At 37.0% G+C, this 17,980-nt stretch overlaps 13 protein-coding genes across 13 annotated transcripts; 6 read left to right on the forward strand and 7 right to left on the reverse strand.

Moving 5' to 3' along the window:
• The first annotated feature begins 566 nt into the window (after positions 1–566).
• Positions 567–1,982, forward strand: LOC145274910 (glutamine synthetase-like). Its single transcript, XM_080127511.1, has one exon. The coding sequence runs from the start codon at positions 567–569 to the stop codon at positions 1,980–1,982; it is 1,416 nt and encodes a 471-aa protein (XP_079983637.1).
• A 189-nt stretch (positions 1,983–2,171) lies between these two features.
• On the forward strand, positions 2,172–3,134 carry LOC145274911 (ribose-phosphate pyrophosphokinase-like). The gene has a single exon (XM_080127512.1). The coding sequence runs from the start codon at positions 2,172–2,174 to the stop codon at positions 3,132–3,134; it is 963 nt and encodes a 320-aa protein (XP_079983638.1).
• A 213-nt stretch (positions 3,135–3,347) lies between these two features.
• LOC145274912 (arginine--tRNA ligase-like) lies at positions 3,348–5,132 on the forward strand. Its single transcript, XM_080127513.1, has one exon. It carries the CDS (start codon positions 3,348–3,350, stop codon positions 5,130–5,132), a length of 1,785 nt encoding a protein of 594 aa, XP_079983639.1.
• Positions 5,133–6,897: 1,765 nt separating this feature from the next.
• LOC145274914 (stringent starvation protein A homolog) lies at positions 6,898–7,515 on the reverse strand. The gene has a single exon (XM_080127514.1). The coding sequence runs from the start codon at positions 7,513–7,515 to the stop codon at positions 6,898–6,900; it is 618 nt and encodes a 205-aa protein (XP_079983640.1).
• A 49-nt stretch (positions 7,516–7,564) lies between these two features.
• On the reverse strand, positions 7,565–8,341 carry LOC145274915 (cytochrome c1-like). Its single transcript, XM_080127515.1, has one exon. It carries the CDS (start codon positions 8,339–8,341, stop codon positions 7,565–7,567), a length of 777 nt encoding a protein of 258 aa, XP_079983641.1.
• Positions 8,342–8,350: 9 nt separating this feature from the next.
• Positions 8,351–9,586, reverse strand: LOC145274916 (cytochrome b-like). The gene has a single exon (XM_080127516.1). It carries the CDS (start codon positions 9,584–9,586, stop codon positions 8,351–8,353), a length of 1,236 nt encoding a protein of 411 aa, XP_079983642.1.
• Positions 9,587–9,588: 2 nt separating this feature from the next.
• LOC145274917 (ubiquinol-cytochrome c reductase iron-sulfur subunit-like) lies at positions 9,589–10,173 on the reverse strand. Its single transcript, XM_080127517.1, has one exon. It carries the CDS (start codon positions 10,171–10,173, stop codon positions 9,589–9,591), a length of 585 nt encoding a protein of 194 aa, XP_079983643.1.
• A 767-nt stretch (positions 10,174–10,940) lies between these two features.
• On the forward strand, positions 10,941–11,633 carry LOC145274918 (DNA polymerase III subunit epsilon-like). The gene has a single exon (XM_080127518.1). It carries the CDS (start codon positions 10,941–10,943, stop codon positions 11,631–11,633), a length of 693 nt encoding a protein of 230 aa, XP_079983644.1.
• Positions 11,634–11,673: 40 nt separating this feature from the next.
• LOC145274919 (3',5'-cyclic-nucleotide phosphodiesterase-like) lies at positions 11,674–12,753 on the reverse strand. Its single transcript, XM_080127519.1, has one exon. It carries the CDS (start codon positions 12,751–12,753, stop codon positions 11,674–11,676), a length of 1,080 nt encoding a protein of 359 aa, XP_079983645.1.
• A 48-nt stretch (positions 12,754–12,801) lies between these two features.
• Positions 12,802–13,971, reverse strand: LOC145274921 (hydroxymethylglutaryl-CoA synthase-like). Its single transcript, XM_080127520.1, has one exon. The coding sequence runs from the start codon at positions 13,969–13,971 to the stop codon at positions 12,802–12,804; it is 1,170 nt and encodes a 389-aa protein (XP_079983646.1).
• A 197-nt stretch (positions 13,972–14,168) lies between these two features.
• LOC145274922 (L-arginine-binding protein-like) lies at positions 14,169–14,936 on the forward strand. The gene has a single exon (XM_080127521.1). It carries the CDS (start codon positions 14,169–14,171, stop codon positions 14,934–14,936), a length of 768 nt encoding a protein of 255 aa, XP_079983647.1.
• Positions 14,937–15,691: 755 nt separating this feature from the next.
• On the forward strand, positions 15,692–16,381 carry LOC145274923 (nopaline transport system permease protein NocM-like). The gene has a single exon (XM_080127522.1). The coding sequence runs from the start codon at positions 15,692–15,694 to the stop codon at positions 16,379–16,381; it is 690 nt and encodes a 229-aa protein (XP_079983648.1).
• Positions 16,382–17,254: 873 nt separating this feature from the next.
• Positions 17,255–17,974, reverse strand: LOC145274924 (NADPH-dependent 7-cyano-7-deazaguanine reductase-like). The gene has a single exon (XM_080127523.1). It carries the CDS (start codon positions 17,972–17,974, stop codon positions 17,255–17,257), a length of 720 nt encoding a protein of 239 aa, XP_079983649.1.
• Between the last annotated feature and the right edge of the window lie 6 nt (positions 17,975–17,980).

Genomic DNA, 17,980 nt, shown 5'->3' on the forward strand with positions numbered 1-17,980 from the left:
GGTATGTAGAGAAAGATTATGATTTGCTGAAGAAGTGTTTGTACAGTAAAGTCTTGTATAAAGTTGAGTGATTAATATGCCATATTTTAATAGTGCGAGCAGTAGCTATCAATTTGTTTTTCTTTCCAAATCGTATGATTCAATATAAAATTTTGCACTTGTTAAAATCATTATTTTCAAAACATTTTTTTATTTTTTAGAGATTTAGATATTTTGATCTTGCACGCATTTATGTGTATTACTTTTACAGCAATCATAATTGCTCAACACCTATTCACAATTTTAGTGTAAATGTCTAGAGTTTATGCGACAAATGTGAGTTTTGGATTATAATTTATTTACAAGCATTAGTTCGTTTTGCTATCTTTGTGGCATTCAGTTTTTTGTCATTCAAAAAGAATTCTAGAATTCTTTTTGAATGATTTTTTTCACACTGGCTAGTTGTATCTACTGAGCAATTTGTGATGATTTTTATCTGAATGAGTCTGTGTAATGACATATTTTCAAAGTTCAAGTTTTTAAACTAATAAACTTAAATAATTATAAAAAAGGAGAGATAGGTTCTTATGAGTGATAAAGTGAGAAGTATTTTAGATAAAATCACAAATGATGAGGTAGAGTTTGTTGATTTTCGTTTTACCGATACCAAAGGAAAAGAGCAACATGTTACTATTCCATCAGATCAAATAGACGACAATTTGCTGGAAAATGGTAAAACATTTGACGGTTCTTCTATTGCAGGATGGAAGGGTATTAATAATTCTGATATGATTTTGCAACCAGATTTGGATACAGCTGTTGTTGATCCTTTTGCACAAGCTAATCAATTAAATATTCGTTGTGATATTGTTGATCCAAATGATATGGGTGGCTACAATCGTGATCCACGTTCAATTGCTAAAAAAGCCGAAGCGTATTTAACTTCAACTGGTATTGCAGATAGCTGTTTTATTGGTCCTGAGCCAGAGTTTTTTGTATTAGATGATGTGCGTTGGAATTCAGATGTTAATGGTTGTTTTGCAGAAGTGCATTCAGCTGAAGCAGCATGGTCATCAGCACGTAAGTCTGATGAGGGTAACTTAGGGCATCGTCCAGCAGTAAAAGGTGGTTATTTTCCTGTTCCTCCGGTGGATTCACTTTCGGATTTTCGTGGTGAAGTTTGTCAGATTTTATCTGAAGTAGGATTAACTCCAGAAGTGCATCACCATGAAGTTGCTACTGCAGGACAATGTGAAATTGGCGTGGCTGGAAATACCTTGGTCGCTAAAGCTGATGAAGTGCAAGTATTTAAATATATTGTTCATAATGTTGCTCATTTATATGGTAAAACAGCAACTTTTATGCCAAAGCCTTTAGTTGGTGATAACGGTTCTGGGATGCATGTGAATATTTCATTGAGCAAGCAAGGTAAAAACATTTTTGATGGAAATCAGTACGCTAGTCTTTCTGAAGAAGCACTATTTTTCATCGGTGGAATTCTCAAGCATTCTCGAGTGCTTAATGCATTTACTAACCCAAGTACTAATTCGTATAAGAGATTGGTTCCTGGTTTTGAAGCTCCTGTAATGCTAGCATACTCTGCTCGCAATCGTTCTGCTTCAATCCGCATTCCTTTAGCACTTAATGCTAAGGCTCGTCGTGTGGAATTGCGTTATCCTGATCCATCATCAAACCCATATTTGGCTTTCTCAGCTGTATTGATGGCGGGTATTGATGGAATTAAGAATAAAATTCATCCAGGTGAGCCATCGGACAAAGATTTGTATGACTTGCCACCAGAAGAAGAAGCAACGTATGCTACAGTGTGTGCATCATTAGAGGAAGCATTGGCTAGTTTACAGAAAGATGGTGAGTTTTTATTACAAGGTGATGTGTTTAGCAAAGATATGCTAGAGGGATATATAGAGTTGAAAATGCAAGAGGTTCAAAGAATGCGTGCGACAACTCATCCAATCGAATATGAAATGTATTATTCGGTATAACCGTCATTGATGGTTAGTGGTACTGGGCTGTCGCCAAGTGGTAAGGCAACGGGTTTTGATCCCGTCATTCGCAGGTTCGAATCCTGCCAGCCCAGCCATTACTTTATCTATCGTAATGACAACATGTTCTAACAATGAAAAAGTAAGATTATCATTGTGGTTAATCAAATGAATATATAAGAAACAGTTATGTCAGCTGAGTACAGTATTGCTCTTTATACGGGAAATGCCAATCCATCATTAAGTAAGGAAGTGGCAAATAGATTAACTAAAAAGCTTAGTAATGCGACTGTTTCACGTTTTAATGATAATGAAATTCATGTCCAGCTTGATGAGTCAGTAAGGGGACAGGATGTATTCATTATTCAACCTAGTGGACCGCCTAATCCATCAGAAAATTTGATGGAGATTTTAGTTATGATTGATGCGGTCAAGCGTTCATCTGCAAAGAGAATTACAGCTGTTCTTCCTTATTTTGGTTTTGGTCGTCAAGATCGTCGTCCTTGGTCTTCTCGAGTTCCTATTACTGCACGTTTGGTTGCTAATATGCTCACAACAGCTGGAGCTGATCGTATTCTTACCATCGATTTGCATGCTGATCAAATACAAGGTTTTTTTAATATTCCAGTGGATAATGTTTATGCTTCGCCTCTTTTTGTTGATTACATCGCTAAGAAAGTTGAAACCCCAATGGTAGTTTCTCCAGATGTCGGTGGAGTAGTGAGATCCCGTGCGGTAGCAAAACAGTTAAATGCAGATTTGGCTATTATTGATAAGCGTCGTCCAGCACCGAATGTCTCTGAGGTGATGAATATTATTGGGGAAGTTCGGGGGCGTAATTGTGTGATTTTTGATGATATTATTGATACAGCAGGAACAATTTGTAAAGCTGCTACGGCTTTAAAAAACAATGGTGCACTTTCTGTGTATGCCTATTGTACACATGGTGTGCTTTCTAAGGATGCTGTGAGTAAAGTAGAGAAGTCGCAATTAGATGGGTTGGTGGTTTCAAACACCATTGATGTACAAGAAAAAATTAAAAATCACAGTAAAATTGATGTGATTTGTGTTTCTAAGATGCTTGCTGACTCAATTTCAAGAATTCATCAGGAAGATTCTATTCAGTCGATGTACCCCACCTCTATGGCATAAAGATAGAGAATATGTTTAGGCATATTTATGGTTTATGTTAAGCTTAGCCCGTTTTTGGATAGTTGTTTTTATTCTAAGCTTTGTGATATGGGCTATACTCAGGCGTGTATTTAACATTCAAATTCATTTCTATTGGAGCTACCTTATTAGTTTTTTATTTGCTACAAGTTCAATTTTTATATTGTGGATAGTGAGTAAACTTATTGATGGATGATGCCAGAAAAAATTCGCAAATATTTATTTGATAGCATTTGCCAACTGGATTGGCAGATTGATTTGCCTATTGAAAAAATTCATATTAAACAAAATGTTTCGCAAGTTCATGGCGACTTTTCTAGTAATATTGCCCTGCAATTAGCTAAACCATTATCAATGGAGGCACGTGCAGTTGCTCAAGATATTAGCAAGAAATTAGAGAGCATAGAAGAATTTGATAAGATAGAAATTGCTGGACCTGGATTTATTAATATTTTTATTAAAAAAGCACAACGTTATACGGTAGTGGAAAATATTCTTGTGCAAGGAGAAAATTATGCACAAGGAGTGCCTAATGGTAAGCGAATATTGGTTGAATTTGTTTCAGCCAATCCCACTGGTCCGTTACATGTTGGGCATGGTCGTGGTGCAGTGTATGGGGATTCTTTGGTTAGATTATTAAAAAAATCAGGTTGTCAAGTAGATGCAGAGTATTATGTGAATGATGCTGGGCGACAAATTGAAATTTTAACGATCTCAGTTTTTTTGCGCTATGTAGAAAAGTATACGCCCCTATCGGCTGATATTTTTCAAAAGCTTTATTCAAGTAATACCTATCAAGGTGAATATATTATTCATATTGCGGATCAATTTGCTAGGCAACTCAATGAAGCACAAAAAAATATAATCAACAAAATTGATTATCAGCCCTTTCTCACTGATTATCAAGAAAAATATAGTGATAAGAAAGATGTCGAGCATTATATTGATCAATTGATAGCTTTCATTAAGCAAATACTGGGAGAGGAATACAAAGAGATACTTGTGCTATGTAAAACACTGACTTTAGATGAAATTTTGCAAAATATTGAAAATGATTTGCAAGAGACAAGCGTGGATTATAATCGGTGGTTTTCTGAGCAAAGTTTGGTTGAGGATGGTTCAGTAAGTGAAAGTCTGGAGTCCTTAAAAGAGGGCAATAAAGTTTATCAAAAGGATGGAGCAACGTGGTTTAAGTCTACAGAATTTGGTGATGATAAAGATAGAGTGCTTGTACGTCAAGATGGTTTTAAGACTTATTTAATGCATGATATTGCCTATCATAAAAATAAGTTTGATCGAGGATATGATCAAATGATTGATGTTTGGGGTGCTGATCATCATGGTTATATCGCTCGCATGAAATCAGCTATGCAGTCTCTGGGTTATGATGCGAGTAAGTTGTGTATTTGTTTGGTTCAATTTGCCAATCTTTATCGTGGTGAAGAGAAAGTGGCAATGAGTACCCGTAGTGGAGATTTTGTCCCATTACGTCAGCTTAGAGAAGAGGTTGGTAATGATGCCATGCGTTTTTTTTATAATTTAAACCGTTCAGATCAACATCTTAATTTTGATTTACAACTTGCTCTTGAGAAAAGTAATGATAATCCTGTATTTTATGTGCAATATGCTTATGCACGTATCCAAAGCATTTTTCAACGCCTTAAGGAACGGGGCTATACTTGGCAATCAAAGGACTCGGATTTAAATCTATTAGATGTAGAATTAGAAGGGGATTTAATGCGAACATTGAGTATGTATCCACAAAAAATACAGGATGCTGCCAGTAAAAATATGCCACATATGATTACTCTGTATGTTCGTGAACTAGCTGCACAAGTTCACCAGTACTACAACAAAAGTACTATTTTAGTTGCAGAATCGGCATTGCGAAATGCTCGTTTAGATTTGTTATTTTCTAGTGGGGTTGTAATCAAGGATGCCTTATCTATTCTTGGTGTGAGTGCACCTGAGAAAATGTAAAGATTTTTTTATTTTTTGCTTTAGTGTTTAAAGAATAATATTTTCTTGTGCCAGCAATCTTTTTTTCTCTTCTATTGCAGTACCATGTTTTTCTCCCATAAACCCTCCTATTGTTCCGTTATTGGCTATCACACGGTGGCAAGGTATCCATGGGGCACAGGGGTTTTTTCTTAATACCTGACCAATGGCACGATAGGCTCGGCAATTAATTGTATCACCAACTTTACGATAACTTGTGGTTTCCCCCCATGGGATTTGTGCAACTTTATTAAGCACTTTTTGTTGAAAAGGAGTCATCTTTTGCCATCCTAGCCAAAAGGGTAGTTGTTCTGCAAATCCCTCTTTGTATGTTGGGTAGTTAAGTTTAAAATTAGCCAGCTTATCGATGTTATTTTTACAAAGCTTGCTTTGAAATTTTATAGGTTGCTTGGAGAGTTGTTTAATCTCCTCTTTTATATGAGTAGCGACAGGAAAATGTTGATGCTGTAACCAATCAATTATTTCATGATATGGACAGCTGTAATCATCACAGAGAATATAGCGTTTGAGATGATTAGAGGTGAGTATGCATTGTGTAATAAAGTTGATAAGATCTTGTTGATGAATTCGATTACTAATTTTTTTTAGATTAAGAGATATTGATTTTTTTCCATTAAGGTAATCAAATAACCACCAACGCATCATGCCATAGATTCCAGCACTATTCATGATGCATGCATCTGTATTCTCCAATAATTTTTTTTCAGCTTGAGCAAGTACTTGACCTTTCCAATTGCTTGGTTCTATAGGGGATTGGGTAGTAATTTTTTTTTGATTTTCTCCATATACAGCTGTGCTAGAGAGGAAGTAGAATTTAGCGGATTGTTTGTTATAATGAGTGATTATTTTTTCAATATTATGAATATAGCATTGAGTGTATCCCTTAGGAGAGCGTGAATTAGGAGTTAGGCTAATAAGAATTTTATCAGCTTTGGGAAGAGATTTTTCCCATTGCGTAAGTGGTAGATTTAAGATCTATTGAGAGGGGAGATATGCATTTAGCAATAAGACTGGCTTGACGACGAATGCCATGAACAATATTGCCTTGCTGATGAAGTTGAATACCTACAGAGTTGCCAATTATTCCGCAACCAACAATAAGTATTCGTTGTGCTAATTGCGAATCTATACGTTTATTTTCTTGCGAATAGAGGATAACAGTCCTTCTTTTTTCTTATTTCCTTTTTTAGCTGTACTTTCTGTAGTAGCTTTGCTTAATTTTCTTGGTGAGTGTCCTTTTTTACTTAAGGACATTAAGCCACTAAATTTTGATTTACTATTATTTTCTTTTTTTCTAGGCGGAGTACTTCCTTTTCCTGAAGAACCTCTAGAGGTATGTTGTATGGAATTATCAGATCTTTTTACCGTATCAGCACTAATATCGCTTATTGCCTTTTGTGGAATAAAGTCATCAATATCAAAAACATAGCCAACTTCTTTCTCTTTTGCAATAATGGCCCCTACACAATTGAGCGGTAAAATAATTTCATATGGGGATTTGTCAAAATATGCTTCAAAGGTAATGGAATCATTGCCTAACATCAATCCACTAATTGCCTGTGGTGATATATCTAGGGTAACTTGATTTTGACCACTAAGATGATCCGGAATCACCACATTATTAACCAGTGGGCAAACAACTATTCTTGGTGTATAACCAAAATCTAACATCCACTCATACATAGCCCTAATTAAATAAGGCTTTTGACTCATTATGACATCGTCATTAATCATTGCATACTCTCCTCAAAAAGTGACAGACTACTAGCAAAGCTTTGCGTGTGAAAATTTTTTTCATGTACAATTCATATTCTACACTAAATGAGTCCATAGGTATCTCATATTTTTTTAGTCTCCAAAGTATGGGGGCTAGCGTCACATCAATTAATGTATACTCATCACCCATGCAGTACTCATTATGAGTAAAGGCTGGTCTAAGTTCTAAAAGATTTTTTTTCAGTTTTTTTCTAGCTCGTTCTTTTTGTTCTTCACTGGAGTTAAGATCATCTAATATCTTCATCTGAGGAAACCAAAAGTCTCGCATAGTGGAGAGTACCATTCTAATTCTAGCCCGTTTGATTGGATCAACTGGAAGCAGAACTGGATTGGGAAAACGTTCATCCAAATATTCCATAATCACCTGTGCTTCATTGAGTACCACATCTTTATCGCATAAGGTCGGGCAATTTCCTTGAGGATTTATTTTAAGCAATTCCTCAGGGATATCATGCTGATGAACCTCAACAATATCTACCAAGTCTTCTTTTTCAGCAGCAAGCAAGCGTACTCGATGACAATTAGGATCTAAGGGATCAGAATAGAGTGTTAGTAGGGTTGGATTCATAAGTTGTTTATATACTGTGTAGCGATAACTAAATAAGGTAAAGCAAAAATTAGTGCTTTCTGATATCTTGCCAATAATCTTTTTTCAGCAATGCAAAGATAATGAGTAACACTAATAAAAATAGAATGACTTTAATGCCTAAGTCATAGCGTTCTATTTTATTAGGTTCGCTTGCGAATTCAAGGAAATTAGTAATATCACGCGCTAATTGATTAAATTTTGCTTCTTTTTCTTCTAGACGTAACTTTTCTGCTTGAGAAGTTGGATCAGGATAAGGTTTGGTGCCAATAATTACATTCTCACCATTAACATCACCATATACCGGCACCCTTGCTCCTTGATCTCCGGCAAGAATATTGGGCATAGCTGTCCCAGGAAATGCATAGTTATTTGCTTTTCCATTCTCATCAGTGTAGTAGGCCTTTAGATAGGTATATAAAAAATTAGGACTTTTATACTTTGCTGCTAAGGTGAGATCAGGAATTTCAGTACCATACGTAGCAAGAGCTGATTCTTTGCTTATTCCTCCGATGAATATATCATGGAACTTTGCACGACCATGAATTAATTCTTTATCAACAGTTTCTTCATCCCATCCGAGGCGATCAGCAATGGTGCTATAACGAAGATATTTAAGCGAGTGACAGCTGGCACAACGATTATTGAAGAGAATTGCTCCACGTTTAATTGAATCGGTATCTCTTAGATTATTGTACGATTCAAGTAGAGGAATAGAAGATCCTCCAGCGGCAAATACATTGACAGAAATAAATAATGAAAGAGATAACTGTATCAGTGTAATGAGAGTTTTTATCACAGCGTTCATCCTAATTAGTTAAGTTAATCTTGAAGGGAGTGTTTTTGCTTCATCCCATTTGGAATAAAATGGCATCAATAAGAAGTAAAGAAAGTATACTGCCGTGAATATTCTTGCCATTAATACGTATCCACCTGATGCAGGTTGTGTTCCTAGCCAACCTAACATAATAAAGCTGATGACAAAGGTTATCAATGATAACTTAGACATCCAACCCATGTAGCGAATGGATTTATTTTTCGCTTGATTAAGCCAAGGTAAGAAAAATAAAATCAAAATGCCTGCAAACATAATGAGTGCACCAATGAGTTTGTCCGGTACCGCTCGTAACATTGCATAGTAGGGAGTGAAATACCATACTGGAGCAATATGTGCAGGAGTTTTTAAAGCATTAGCTGGCTCAAAATTTGGTTTCTCAAGGAAATAGCCAAACATCTCAGGTAGAAAGAACAGTACGGCACAGAAAACAATTAGGAATCCAGTTGCCCCCATTAAATCTTTTACCGTGTAGTATGGATGAAAAGGAATGCCATCAACAGGTTTTCCATCCTCACCTTTATGTTCTTTAATTTCTATACCATCAGGGTTGTTTGACCCAACTTTATGTAGAGCAACAATATGCACATAAACCAAAGCAACGAGTATAAGAGGTAAGGCAATAACGTGTAGAGCGAAAAAGCGATTAAGTGTGGCATCAGAGATAACAAAGTCTCCACGAATCCATGTAGCTAAATCATCTCCAACGATGGGTACGGCTGAGAATAGCGAAATAATAACTTGTGCTCCCCAATAGGACATTTGCCCCCACGGTAATAAGTATCCCATGAATGCTTCTGCCATCATCACTAGGTAAATGGTACATCCTAAAATCCACAGTAATTCACGTGGTGCACGGTATGAACCATACATGAAGCCACGAAACATATGTAGGTATACGACTAGGAAAAAGAATGATGCCCCAGTTGAATGCATGTAACGAATCATCCATCCCCAGTCTACATCACGCATAATGTATTGCACTGAGTCAAATGCAGTTGCCGCTCCGGGTTTATATGACATAGTTAGCCAAATTCCTGAAACAATTTGAATTACTAGTACAAAGATAGCAAAGCTACCAAAATAATACCAAAAATTAAAATTTTTCGGAGCCATATACTCCGAAAAATGTTGTTGCCAAGTGCTTAATAAAGGGAATCGTTTGTCAATCCAGCCAACAAAAGCATTTACTTCTTGGGTGTTTTGTGAATCACTCATTGTTATGCCTCCTTAGTTTTGCCGATTAAAATTTTGTGATCGTTTACGAATTTGTATGGTGGAACAGACAAATTCGTTGGTGCAGGAACATTTTTATAAACACGTCCAGCTAAGTCAAACTTTGATCCATGACAAGGGCAAAAGAATCCTCCCTCCCAGTCAGCTCCTAGTTCTACATCTTTTCCTGGACGATAAAGTGGTACGCAACCAAGATGGGTACAAATTCCTTTCAAGACTAAATACTCAGGATTAATTGAGCGATATTCATTCTGAGAGCTTTTAGGTTGAATGCTATCTTTAGAATCTGGATCGCTTAATAAATCAGTTACATCATCTAAGGTTTTTAGTTGAGCTTTGTCTCTCCTTAAAATCCATATAGGTAAACTGCGCCATTCAACCGTAATGAGTTGACCATATTGCATTTTACCGACGTCTATGGAGACAGGTGATCCAGCAGCGAGGGCTTTTTTACTTGGTTTCCAAGAACTAAGGAAAGGTGTGACGGCAACGGCGATCCCGACACCACCTACAACACTTGCAGTCGCAGTAAGAAATTTACGTCGACTTGGCGAAGGATTTTTTGACATATTCTCTGACGGTGCTTTTAAATTATTAAAAATTGTTTATTAAAATCAATGAATTTTTAGTCTTGTTTTAATCTCAGAGAGATCTTGCAAAACATAGATTTTTTTAGACATGCATAAAATAAACAACTACATACTAAAAATTCACTATCAATAGGTAATTATATCATTAAATAGTATTTTTTATAGACTCGTATTTGTCATCTAAGCATGACAAACTTGAGTGCATGAACTTATACTTTTTATCCTTTTAAGAGGAGTATGGTGAGATAGCTAAATAGATAAAAATTTTTATCATCTAACTAACACATTGACTCATCAATATGTTGTAAAATCTTTTTTACAAAGGCGTTATTGTGCGTGAAAAAGACGAGAGTTCTATAGTTTAGGATGAGTCATGTTGTCTGATACTTGATTGATAGAGTCTAATTGAGCAAATTTGTTCCATAAAGATTGTTCATCTTCAATATGCTCAGGATGTTGAATTACGCACTTATCTATGGGGCAGACTTTTTGGCACTGTGGTTCGTCATAGTAGCCAATGCATTCTGTACATTTATCAGGAATGATTTCATAATACTTTTCACCCATAATAATTGCCTCATTGGGACATTCTGGTTCGCACATATCACAATTTACACAAGTTGAGTTAATAAGTAATGCCATAATTGAAGTTTTTAGGTATAAGTAGGTATCAGGTTATCAGTGTAAAATGCAAAGACCTTAATATAATTAAATTATAGATAAAGAGTTCTAACTATTCACGAATTATGACAGAGAGAATTAGACAGATATTTTTTGATACGGAAACCACCGGTATTGGTCGGGGACATCGTATCTTGGAATTAGGGGCTGTTGAGGCTATAGATCGTCAACTAACAAACAATACTTTTCATCAAATCATCAATCCCGAGCGTGAGATTGATGAGGTAGCAATGAAAATACATGGTATTACCCATGAGATGGTAAAAGATAAACCATTATTTGTTGATGTGGTAGAGGATTTTTTGGCTTATATAGAGGGTGCTGAGGTAATTATTCATAATGCTGCTTTTGATGTTAAGATGGTGAATGAGGAATTGCAGCTATTATCACAAGAGGGTGGTAAGAATTATGGGAAAATTAATGAGTATTGTCAAATTACAGACAGCTTATCATTAGCAAGAAAAGTGCTAAAATCAGGCAAGCATAATTTAGATGCCTTATGTGATTATTTTCATGTTGATAGAAGTGCTAGAGAGAAACATTCTGCTGTGCTTGATTGCTCGTTATTGTTTCATGTTTATATTGCATTAACTAGTGGACAAAGAGAACTCTTTGCTGAAGGAAAAAAACACACCAGTTCTAAGGAGGTGGCTCAACCAGTGAGAGACTACCAAGGGATTGTCTTGCCTAGTGTGGTAGTGTTACCCGAAGAACATCAATCTCATCATGATTTTATGCAAAGATTATCTAGAGATTAGGGGATGATTTGCATGGTTGTTTATGTGCAGGGAATAGGGGTTAGCCAGTTTTTTCCTTAGTTTTAGTGGCTTGTTCAAGTAGTGATAATGCCTTTGAAACACTTTTAATCTCTCTTACATTAAGTGAGCCGCCAGCCGCTTGTGGATGCCCACCACCATTAAAGTAGCGTCTTGAGAGTTGCCCAACATCGATTTTTTCATTGCGACTACGTATAGATAGCCGAGCATTGCTTCCTACCCGCATGGCAATATCAATATGTGGGTTTTTATCCAAATACATTGAACTGACATGCTGAAAAATTGTTCCATTCCAGCGGAAGAATATTGCCACGCTATAGTCATCAATTTTTATTTGCGGAGGTTTGTTTTGGCTAAGGTATTGCAAAATTAGATGATGATATTTCCCTTCAAGACAAATATTGTCATCTTCAACAATCTCTATTTTAACCCCAGCATCATAAAGAAAATCTAGGCGAATTTGGTAGAGTTCTCGCTCAATTTGTACCACAGATTTTTGTTGATCAATGCGTTTAAAACATTGATCAATGAGGTGAAAATGATAATTTCTGGTATGCTCCTCCATATCATTTGTCATATGTGTGGGAGAAAACATTAAATCAGCCAGTAAGTTGGCTTGATTAAAAAGTGGGTTAGTGGTTTGCCATAAGTCGGTGACATTAACTAAAGCAGAGAGTCTATCCAAGTAGCCATCTAATTCTTCTGATAGTAAGGGTTTTAACCATTGATAAACTAAGCGAGTAGCACAGCAAGAGGTGTCTAACTGATACCAAGGGAATTTTTCAGCACAGTCTTTGCCTGTGGCATGATGGTCTAAAAGAAGTAATTTAGGTGGGCTAGGTAAACTATTAATTTGTTTATCTAAATTTATGGCTATGTCGGTTGTAAGATTAATGTCTGTAATGAGAAATAGCTGTGGTGGAGAGCCAGCTAGCGTCTCCATTTTAACTTGCTTAAGTGCTTGACTGATTGTGTACTCTATATCTTTATAGTCACAATTAAACCAACTAACATTATAGAAAGCTCTTGATACTAAAAATTGTGCACCAATGCCATCAAGGTCGTTGTGGCTAATATGGATAATGCGAGTGGTGGGTTTCATTAATGGAAAAGTGCTAAAATCACGAGATTAGTTACTAATCTTATCACCTTATGCTTCTTTTTGTGCCTTCTCATATAGGCGCTTGTGAGCATCTAAGCCGGCGAAACGGAAATATCCATCAGTAAAATAGGGGGTGTGAAAAGATGTTCCATCTTGTGGTAAAGCAAAGTGATAAAAATCAAGATATTCTTGATAATTTAGACGTTTTCTATTGGCTAGTAAACGTGTGTGTTGTTCTTTAAGTAGGTGTTTGTTGTATCCTTTTAATATTATCCCTGAGAAAAATTCAGCAACAAAACCCGAGCCATAGCTGAATAATCCCACACGTTGCCCCTCAAGGTTGTCTTCATTAAAGTCCAATAGTGAGCATAAATTGAGATAGAGAGAAGCAGTATAACTATTGCCAATCGTTTCGTTATAAAGTAACCCTGGTGCAATCTTACTTAAGCGGGATTGAAATTCTTCTTTACATCGAAATAATTGTTTAAGGGCTTTCTCTGCCATGCGTGTGAAAGGTAAATGAAAGCAGAGTTGGTGAATGTGTTCAGGAAGTCTTTTGCTTAACTCACTGTACTTTTTCCAGCATTCGTTTAATGCGTGCAGATAAACTCGAGTGGAGTATTGTCCATCGACAATAGCAGATTGTCTGTAATTAGGACGCCAAAAATCCATGACATCCTCACTGATGTAAGCACTTTCTGTTTCAATTTGCATGAGTCTTGGTTGCTCAGAGACTAATAATGCAACAGCTCCACAACCTTGTGTTGCCTCACCTGCTGAATGTAAATCATAGCGTGCAACATCGGAAGTAATCACCAGTACTTGCGAATCTTTTTCCAAGCTTACCAATCCCATTGCTGCACGCAATGAAAAGGTGCCGCTATAACAGGCTTGTTTGGTCTCAATAATTCGGCAATCTTTAGGCAAATCAAGGAGTTTATGCACAAATACCCCTGCAGATTTTGATTGATCAATGCCACTTTCTGTGGCAAAAATAAGTGCTTTAATACGATTTCTTTCTGTTTTTTCTAAAATTTGCAAGGCAGCATTTGCTCCCATGGTTACTACATCCTCATCAGGTGGTAACATGCTCATTTCTTTTTGCCCAATTCCTGTGGAGTATTTTTCCGCAGGAACACCCCGTTGCTTAGCTAAATCATCTAAGCTGAAAAAAAAGGGTGGGGTGTAAAAACTAATTAAATCAATTCCAATAGCCATAGCATTAAATTTTAACATCTAAACAAGGGTAATCAAATGGCTTTTTTTATTTGTAAGCTAAGTTATGGTTAAGTTAAAAATATTATTGAAACAATTTCTTTATGGTGAGTTTGTAATGTTAGTAATGCTAAGTTTGGGAGTATAATTTTTCTTAGTTATCTTTACTTACTTTTAATTATTTAATTGACTAAAAAATCATGAAGAAAATCTTATCTATTGGCATCGTTATATTGCTATTTTCAGGAGTATTGCAAGCAAAAGATTTGCGTATTGGTATTGAGGGAGTCTATCCCCCTTTTAGCCAAACAAACGCTGATGGAAGTTTTAGTGGATTTGATATTGATATCACCCATGCACTGTGTTCGCAGATGGGGGTTAAATGCAAGCTTATTCAACAAGATTGGGATGGTATGATTCCAGCACTGCTTGCACGTAAATACGATGCAATTATTGCCTCCATGACGATTACAGAGAAGCGTAAGAAAAAAGTAAACTTCACTGATAAATATTATGCTTCTCCAGCCCGTTTTGTGGTGCCTAAAAAATCTAATTTTGATATTGTTAATGCAGATCTTAAAGGAAAAACAGTGGGTGTGCAATCTGCAACTATTATGGAAAAATTTCTTATTGATAATTATCAAAAATTTGGCATTCTAAAGGTGCGTGGTTACAATACACAAGATGAAGCCAATCTTGATTTAGCCGCAGGGCGTGTAGACATAGGTTTTATGGAGTTTGGTGTATCAGAAGAATTTCTCAAATCCAAATCTGGAGCAAACTTTAAAATGATAGGTCCAAGTTTTGCACAGGAAAAATGGTTTGGTGAAGGGATTGGTATTGCTGTTCGTAAGAATAGCCAATCATTGCTTAAGGATCTGAACAAGGCAATTAAAAGCATTCGTCAAAATGGTCAATACGATAAAATTCGTAAAAAATACTTTGCCTATGACATCTATGGTGAATAATTAATCTATAGATAACATCCTTAATTATTAATTATTGAGTGATAAACTCTGAAATTGCGGGCTATTTTTTTAACATAGTCAAGGGAGCAGTGATCACCATTGAGGTGGCATTGCTCTCACTTCTTGTTGCAACGGTAATTGGGGTCAGTGGTGCCTTGGCAAAAAAATCGCAAAAACCCCTTCATAATTTTCATTCTTAATTTATATACCACGATTATTCGTGGTATTCCTGAGTTGGTGCTAATGCTACTGATCTTTTTTGGTGGGCAAATGGCACTCAACCATATCATTTTTCTTTTAGGTTACGATACCTATGTTGATGTGAACCCATTTATCACAGGTGTACTTACCATTGGCTTTATTTACGGTGCCTACATGATAGAAACTTTCCGTGGTGCAATTAATTCTATAGAACATGCACAAATTGAAACGGCATATGCTTTTGGTATGAGCAAATGGCAAGTGACGAAAAAAATCATTTTTCCACAAATGACCCTTTATGCCTTACCTAGTTTTACCAACAATTGGTTAGTGTTGCTTAAATCCACCGCATTAGTATCGGTGATTGGGTTAAATGACATGGTGCGCATTGCCAGAGTGGCCAGTGGTTCGATTAAAGAGCCTTTTATTTTCTATTTTTTTGTCTGCTTGATTTTTTTGGCATTTACTGCAATCTCTTTATGGTTATTAAAAGCGGTGTGCCGTCGCTATAACATTGATAGCGAACAGGCATTAAATTCCTAGTCATTATCGCAATGGATCTCAGCATTATTTTTGAAAATCTCTATCGCTACGAATCAGGATTGTGGGTAACACTTCAGTTGACTTTTTTATCCGTTGGGATTGGTTTGGTGTTTGCGGTGTTGATTGCTTTGATGCGTGATGCTTCCAATAAAATATTATCCTCTTTTGCTAAAAGCTACATTTATGTGGTGCGTGGCACACCATTGCTGGTGCAACTATATTTGGTGTATTATGGCTTATCGCAATTTGCATGGATGCGAGAAAGCTGGCTATGGGTGTTTTTCCGTGAGCCGTATTTTTGTGCCTTATTCACGTTGGTTATCAACACCAGCGGCTACGGTGCAGAGATTATTCGCGGAGCGATTAAGCAAACTTCTGTGTATGAAATTGAAGCAGGTTATGCCTTTGCTATGTCAAAAATGCAATGCTACCGTCGGGTGATTTTTCCTTCGGTGGTGAGACAAGCCATGCCTGCCTATTTTAATGAAATTATTTTGATGCTACATGCTACATCATTAGTGAGTACCATCACCATTATGGATATTACGGGTGCAGCTAATCAAATCAACTCACGTTATTATGCTCCCTTTGAAGCCTATTTAAGTGCTGGGGCATTATATCTCATTATTACCATGCTCCTAGTGGGCTCTTTCACGCTGATTGAAAAGCACGTGAACCGACATATGGTAGCCACTGCTTGATGGACTTAATCACTAGTTAAATAAGTTACATAAAGAATAAAGGCTAGCTAAACACCAATGCTAGCTAAATAAAGTTTGCAACCAAGCGAGTAAGCGATTATCTGCTAAATGATAGGCGTTCCACATCACGAATATAAACAACAATATCTGCAACGCATAATCGGTGTAGACCAGCGATGCATTTAATTTGCCATGTTGGTAGGGGAGGTCTTCTTTTTCAAAATATAGAGAATACCGTACCCAAATTAGCGAAGGGAAAAAGATACTGGCAAGTATCAGCAAGAGCCATTGCTCCTGCTCCTGTTTCTACCACTGCTACTATTCCTAAGGCAAAAGCGGCAAAAAATAGTGCCATGCCAGTGAGATTAACCAGACATATTGTTGCCAGCCAATAGTTTAAGGTAAAGGTGGTGAGTGTGCTGAGGATAAGGATAAACCAGAACGCTCAATGTTTATACCAGCCTTCTTTTGGGATATAAATTGCTTTTAAAAATAAAGTATTGGCTTGCTTGATGGAGGCAGGGGTTTTGAGCAGCAGCAAGGGGGCAATGAGCAGAGCAGAAACAATATGCCCATACCAATCAAAATATAGAGCAATGCCCCAGGTTAAGCCTGTGAAAAATACTGTTTCAATCATGGCTAAGAGCGAGATTTGTTGCTGGTTCATGCTTTGCTCTGTGGAGTGCATGACCCAGTCTTTTTTTTGTATCCAATTTTTACACATAGTTTTTACACATAGCAAGCGTGTTGGTATGGGTTGGTATGGTGGTTATGATGAATATGTGCCGTATTGCCATGCGACTTAACATACGGCTTAATAGTTAATTGTATGGGATAAGCGCTAGGGGTTGTTTGTGAGCGTTGTTGACTTGGTTATTGAGTGAGCGTGTAGGCAATGGTGGGTGGGGGAGTGGGGCAGTGCTGATGGTAGCGGATGGGATGAATGTCTAGCCCACCACGGCGAGTGAAGGCACTACCGATGAGGAGGCTTTGAGAGTTCTCACCGTTTGCTAGCAAATAGTCTACAAAATCACAAAACATTTGTTCCACGCATTGCTCATGAAAGCTTTGATGATTGCGAAAGCTGAGCCAGTAGGTGAGTAGGAGTTGCGAGGGGATGGGATTGTGCTGGGTGTAGACTAAGGCAAAATCTGGCTGGGAAGTTACTGGGCAGAGGCTACGAAATAGCTGGCTATACAGCAGATGCTTATGTGCCTCTTCTTTTTGATTGATTGGTTTCTTTTCTTTTTTTCTTTGTATCATTTTCTGCTCCTCTTCTTGTATTCTGATGGAGTATTCACTATGCCTTGGGTTAAGGGCTTGTAAACAATCACAACGATTCGCATAGGTGGGTAAGGTGGTAAGTTGGGAGCGATAACTATCCACACAGATTCCATTTGGTTCAGCTCGTATAAGCTCGTTGGTGTCCAATATTTTTAGGGTGGGTGCAACGCCAAGTATGGGGGTGAGGTCTTTCTGTATCAGTGCTAAATAGTCTGTAGCTTTGCCAACGCAGTGATTATTGAGGCTATTAAGGTAGAGTTTGAGTGATTTGGATTCAACAATGTTTGGGCTATGGGCGGATACGCTCATTTGTAC

The sequence above is a fragment of the Euprymna scolopes genome, unplaced genomic scaffold, assembly GCF_053919585.1.
Source record: "Euprymna scolopes isolate OS-2025 unplaced genomic scaffold, ASM5391958v1 sca51, whole genome shotgun sequence".
Taxonomy (NCBI): Eukaryota; Metazoa; Mollusca; class Cephalopoda; order Sepiida; family Sepiolidae; genus Euprymna; species Euprymna scolopes.

What these genes read in the sequence shown, in the direction of transcription:
- LOC145274910 (XM_080127511.1), top strand. Translation starts at nt 567, where the DNA reads ATGAGTGATAAAGTGAGAAGTATTTTAGATAAAATCACAAATGATGAG.
- LOC145274911 (XM_080127512.1), top strand. Translation starts at nt 2,172, where the DNA reads ATGTCAGCTGAGTACAGTATTGCTCTTTATACGGGAAATGCCAATCCA.
- LOC145274912 (XM_080127513.1), top strand. Translation starts at nt 3,348, where the DNA reads ATGCCAGAAAAAATTCGCAAATATTTATTTGATAGCATTTGCCAACTG.
- LOC145274914 (XM_080127514.1), bottom strand. Translation starts at nt 7,515, where the DNA reads ATGAATCCAACCCTACTAACACTCTATTCTGATCCCTTAGATCCTAAT.
- LOC145274915 (XM_080127515.1), bottom strand. Translation starts at nt 8,341, where the DNA reads ATGAACGCTGTGATAAAAACTCTCATTACACTGATACAGTTATCTCTT.
- LOC145274916 (XM_080127516.1), bottom strand. Translation starts at nt 9,586, where the DNA reads ATGAGTGATTCACAAAACACCCAAGAAGTAAATGCTTTTGTTGGCTGG.
- LOC145274917 (XM_080127517.1), bottom strand. Translation starts at nt 10,173, where the DNA reads ATGTCAAAAAATCCTTCGCCAAGTCGACGTAAATTTCTTACTGCGACT.
- LOC145274918 (XM_080127518.1), top strand. Translation starts at nt 10,941, where the DNA reads ATGACAGAGAGAATTAGACAGATATTTTTTGATACGGAAACCACCGGT.
- LOC145274919 (XM_080127519.1), bottom strand. Translation starts at nt 12,753, where the DNA reads ATGAAACCCACCACTCGCATTATCCATATTAGCCACAACGACCTTGAT.
- LOC145274921 (XM_080127520.1), bottom strand. Translation starts at nt 13,971, where the DNA reads ATGGCTATTGGAATTGATTTAATTAGTTTTTACACCCCACCCTTTTTT.
- LOC145274922 (XM_080127521.1), top strand. Translation starts at nt 14,169, where the DNA reads ATGAAGAAAATCTTATCTATTGGCATCGTTATATTGCTATTTTCAGGA.
- LOC145274923 (XM_080127522.1), top strand. Translation starts at nt 15,692, where the DNA reads ATGGATCTCAGCATTATTTTTGAAAATCTCTATCGCTACGAATCAGGA.
- LOC145274924 (XM_080127523.1), bottom strand. Translation starts at nt 17,974, where the DNA reads ATGAGCGTATCCGCCCATAGCCCAAACATTGTTGAATCCAAATCACTC.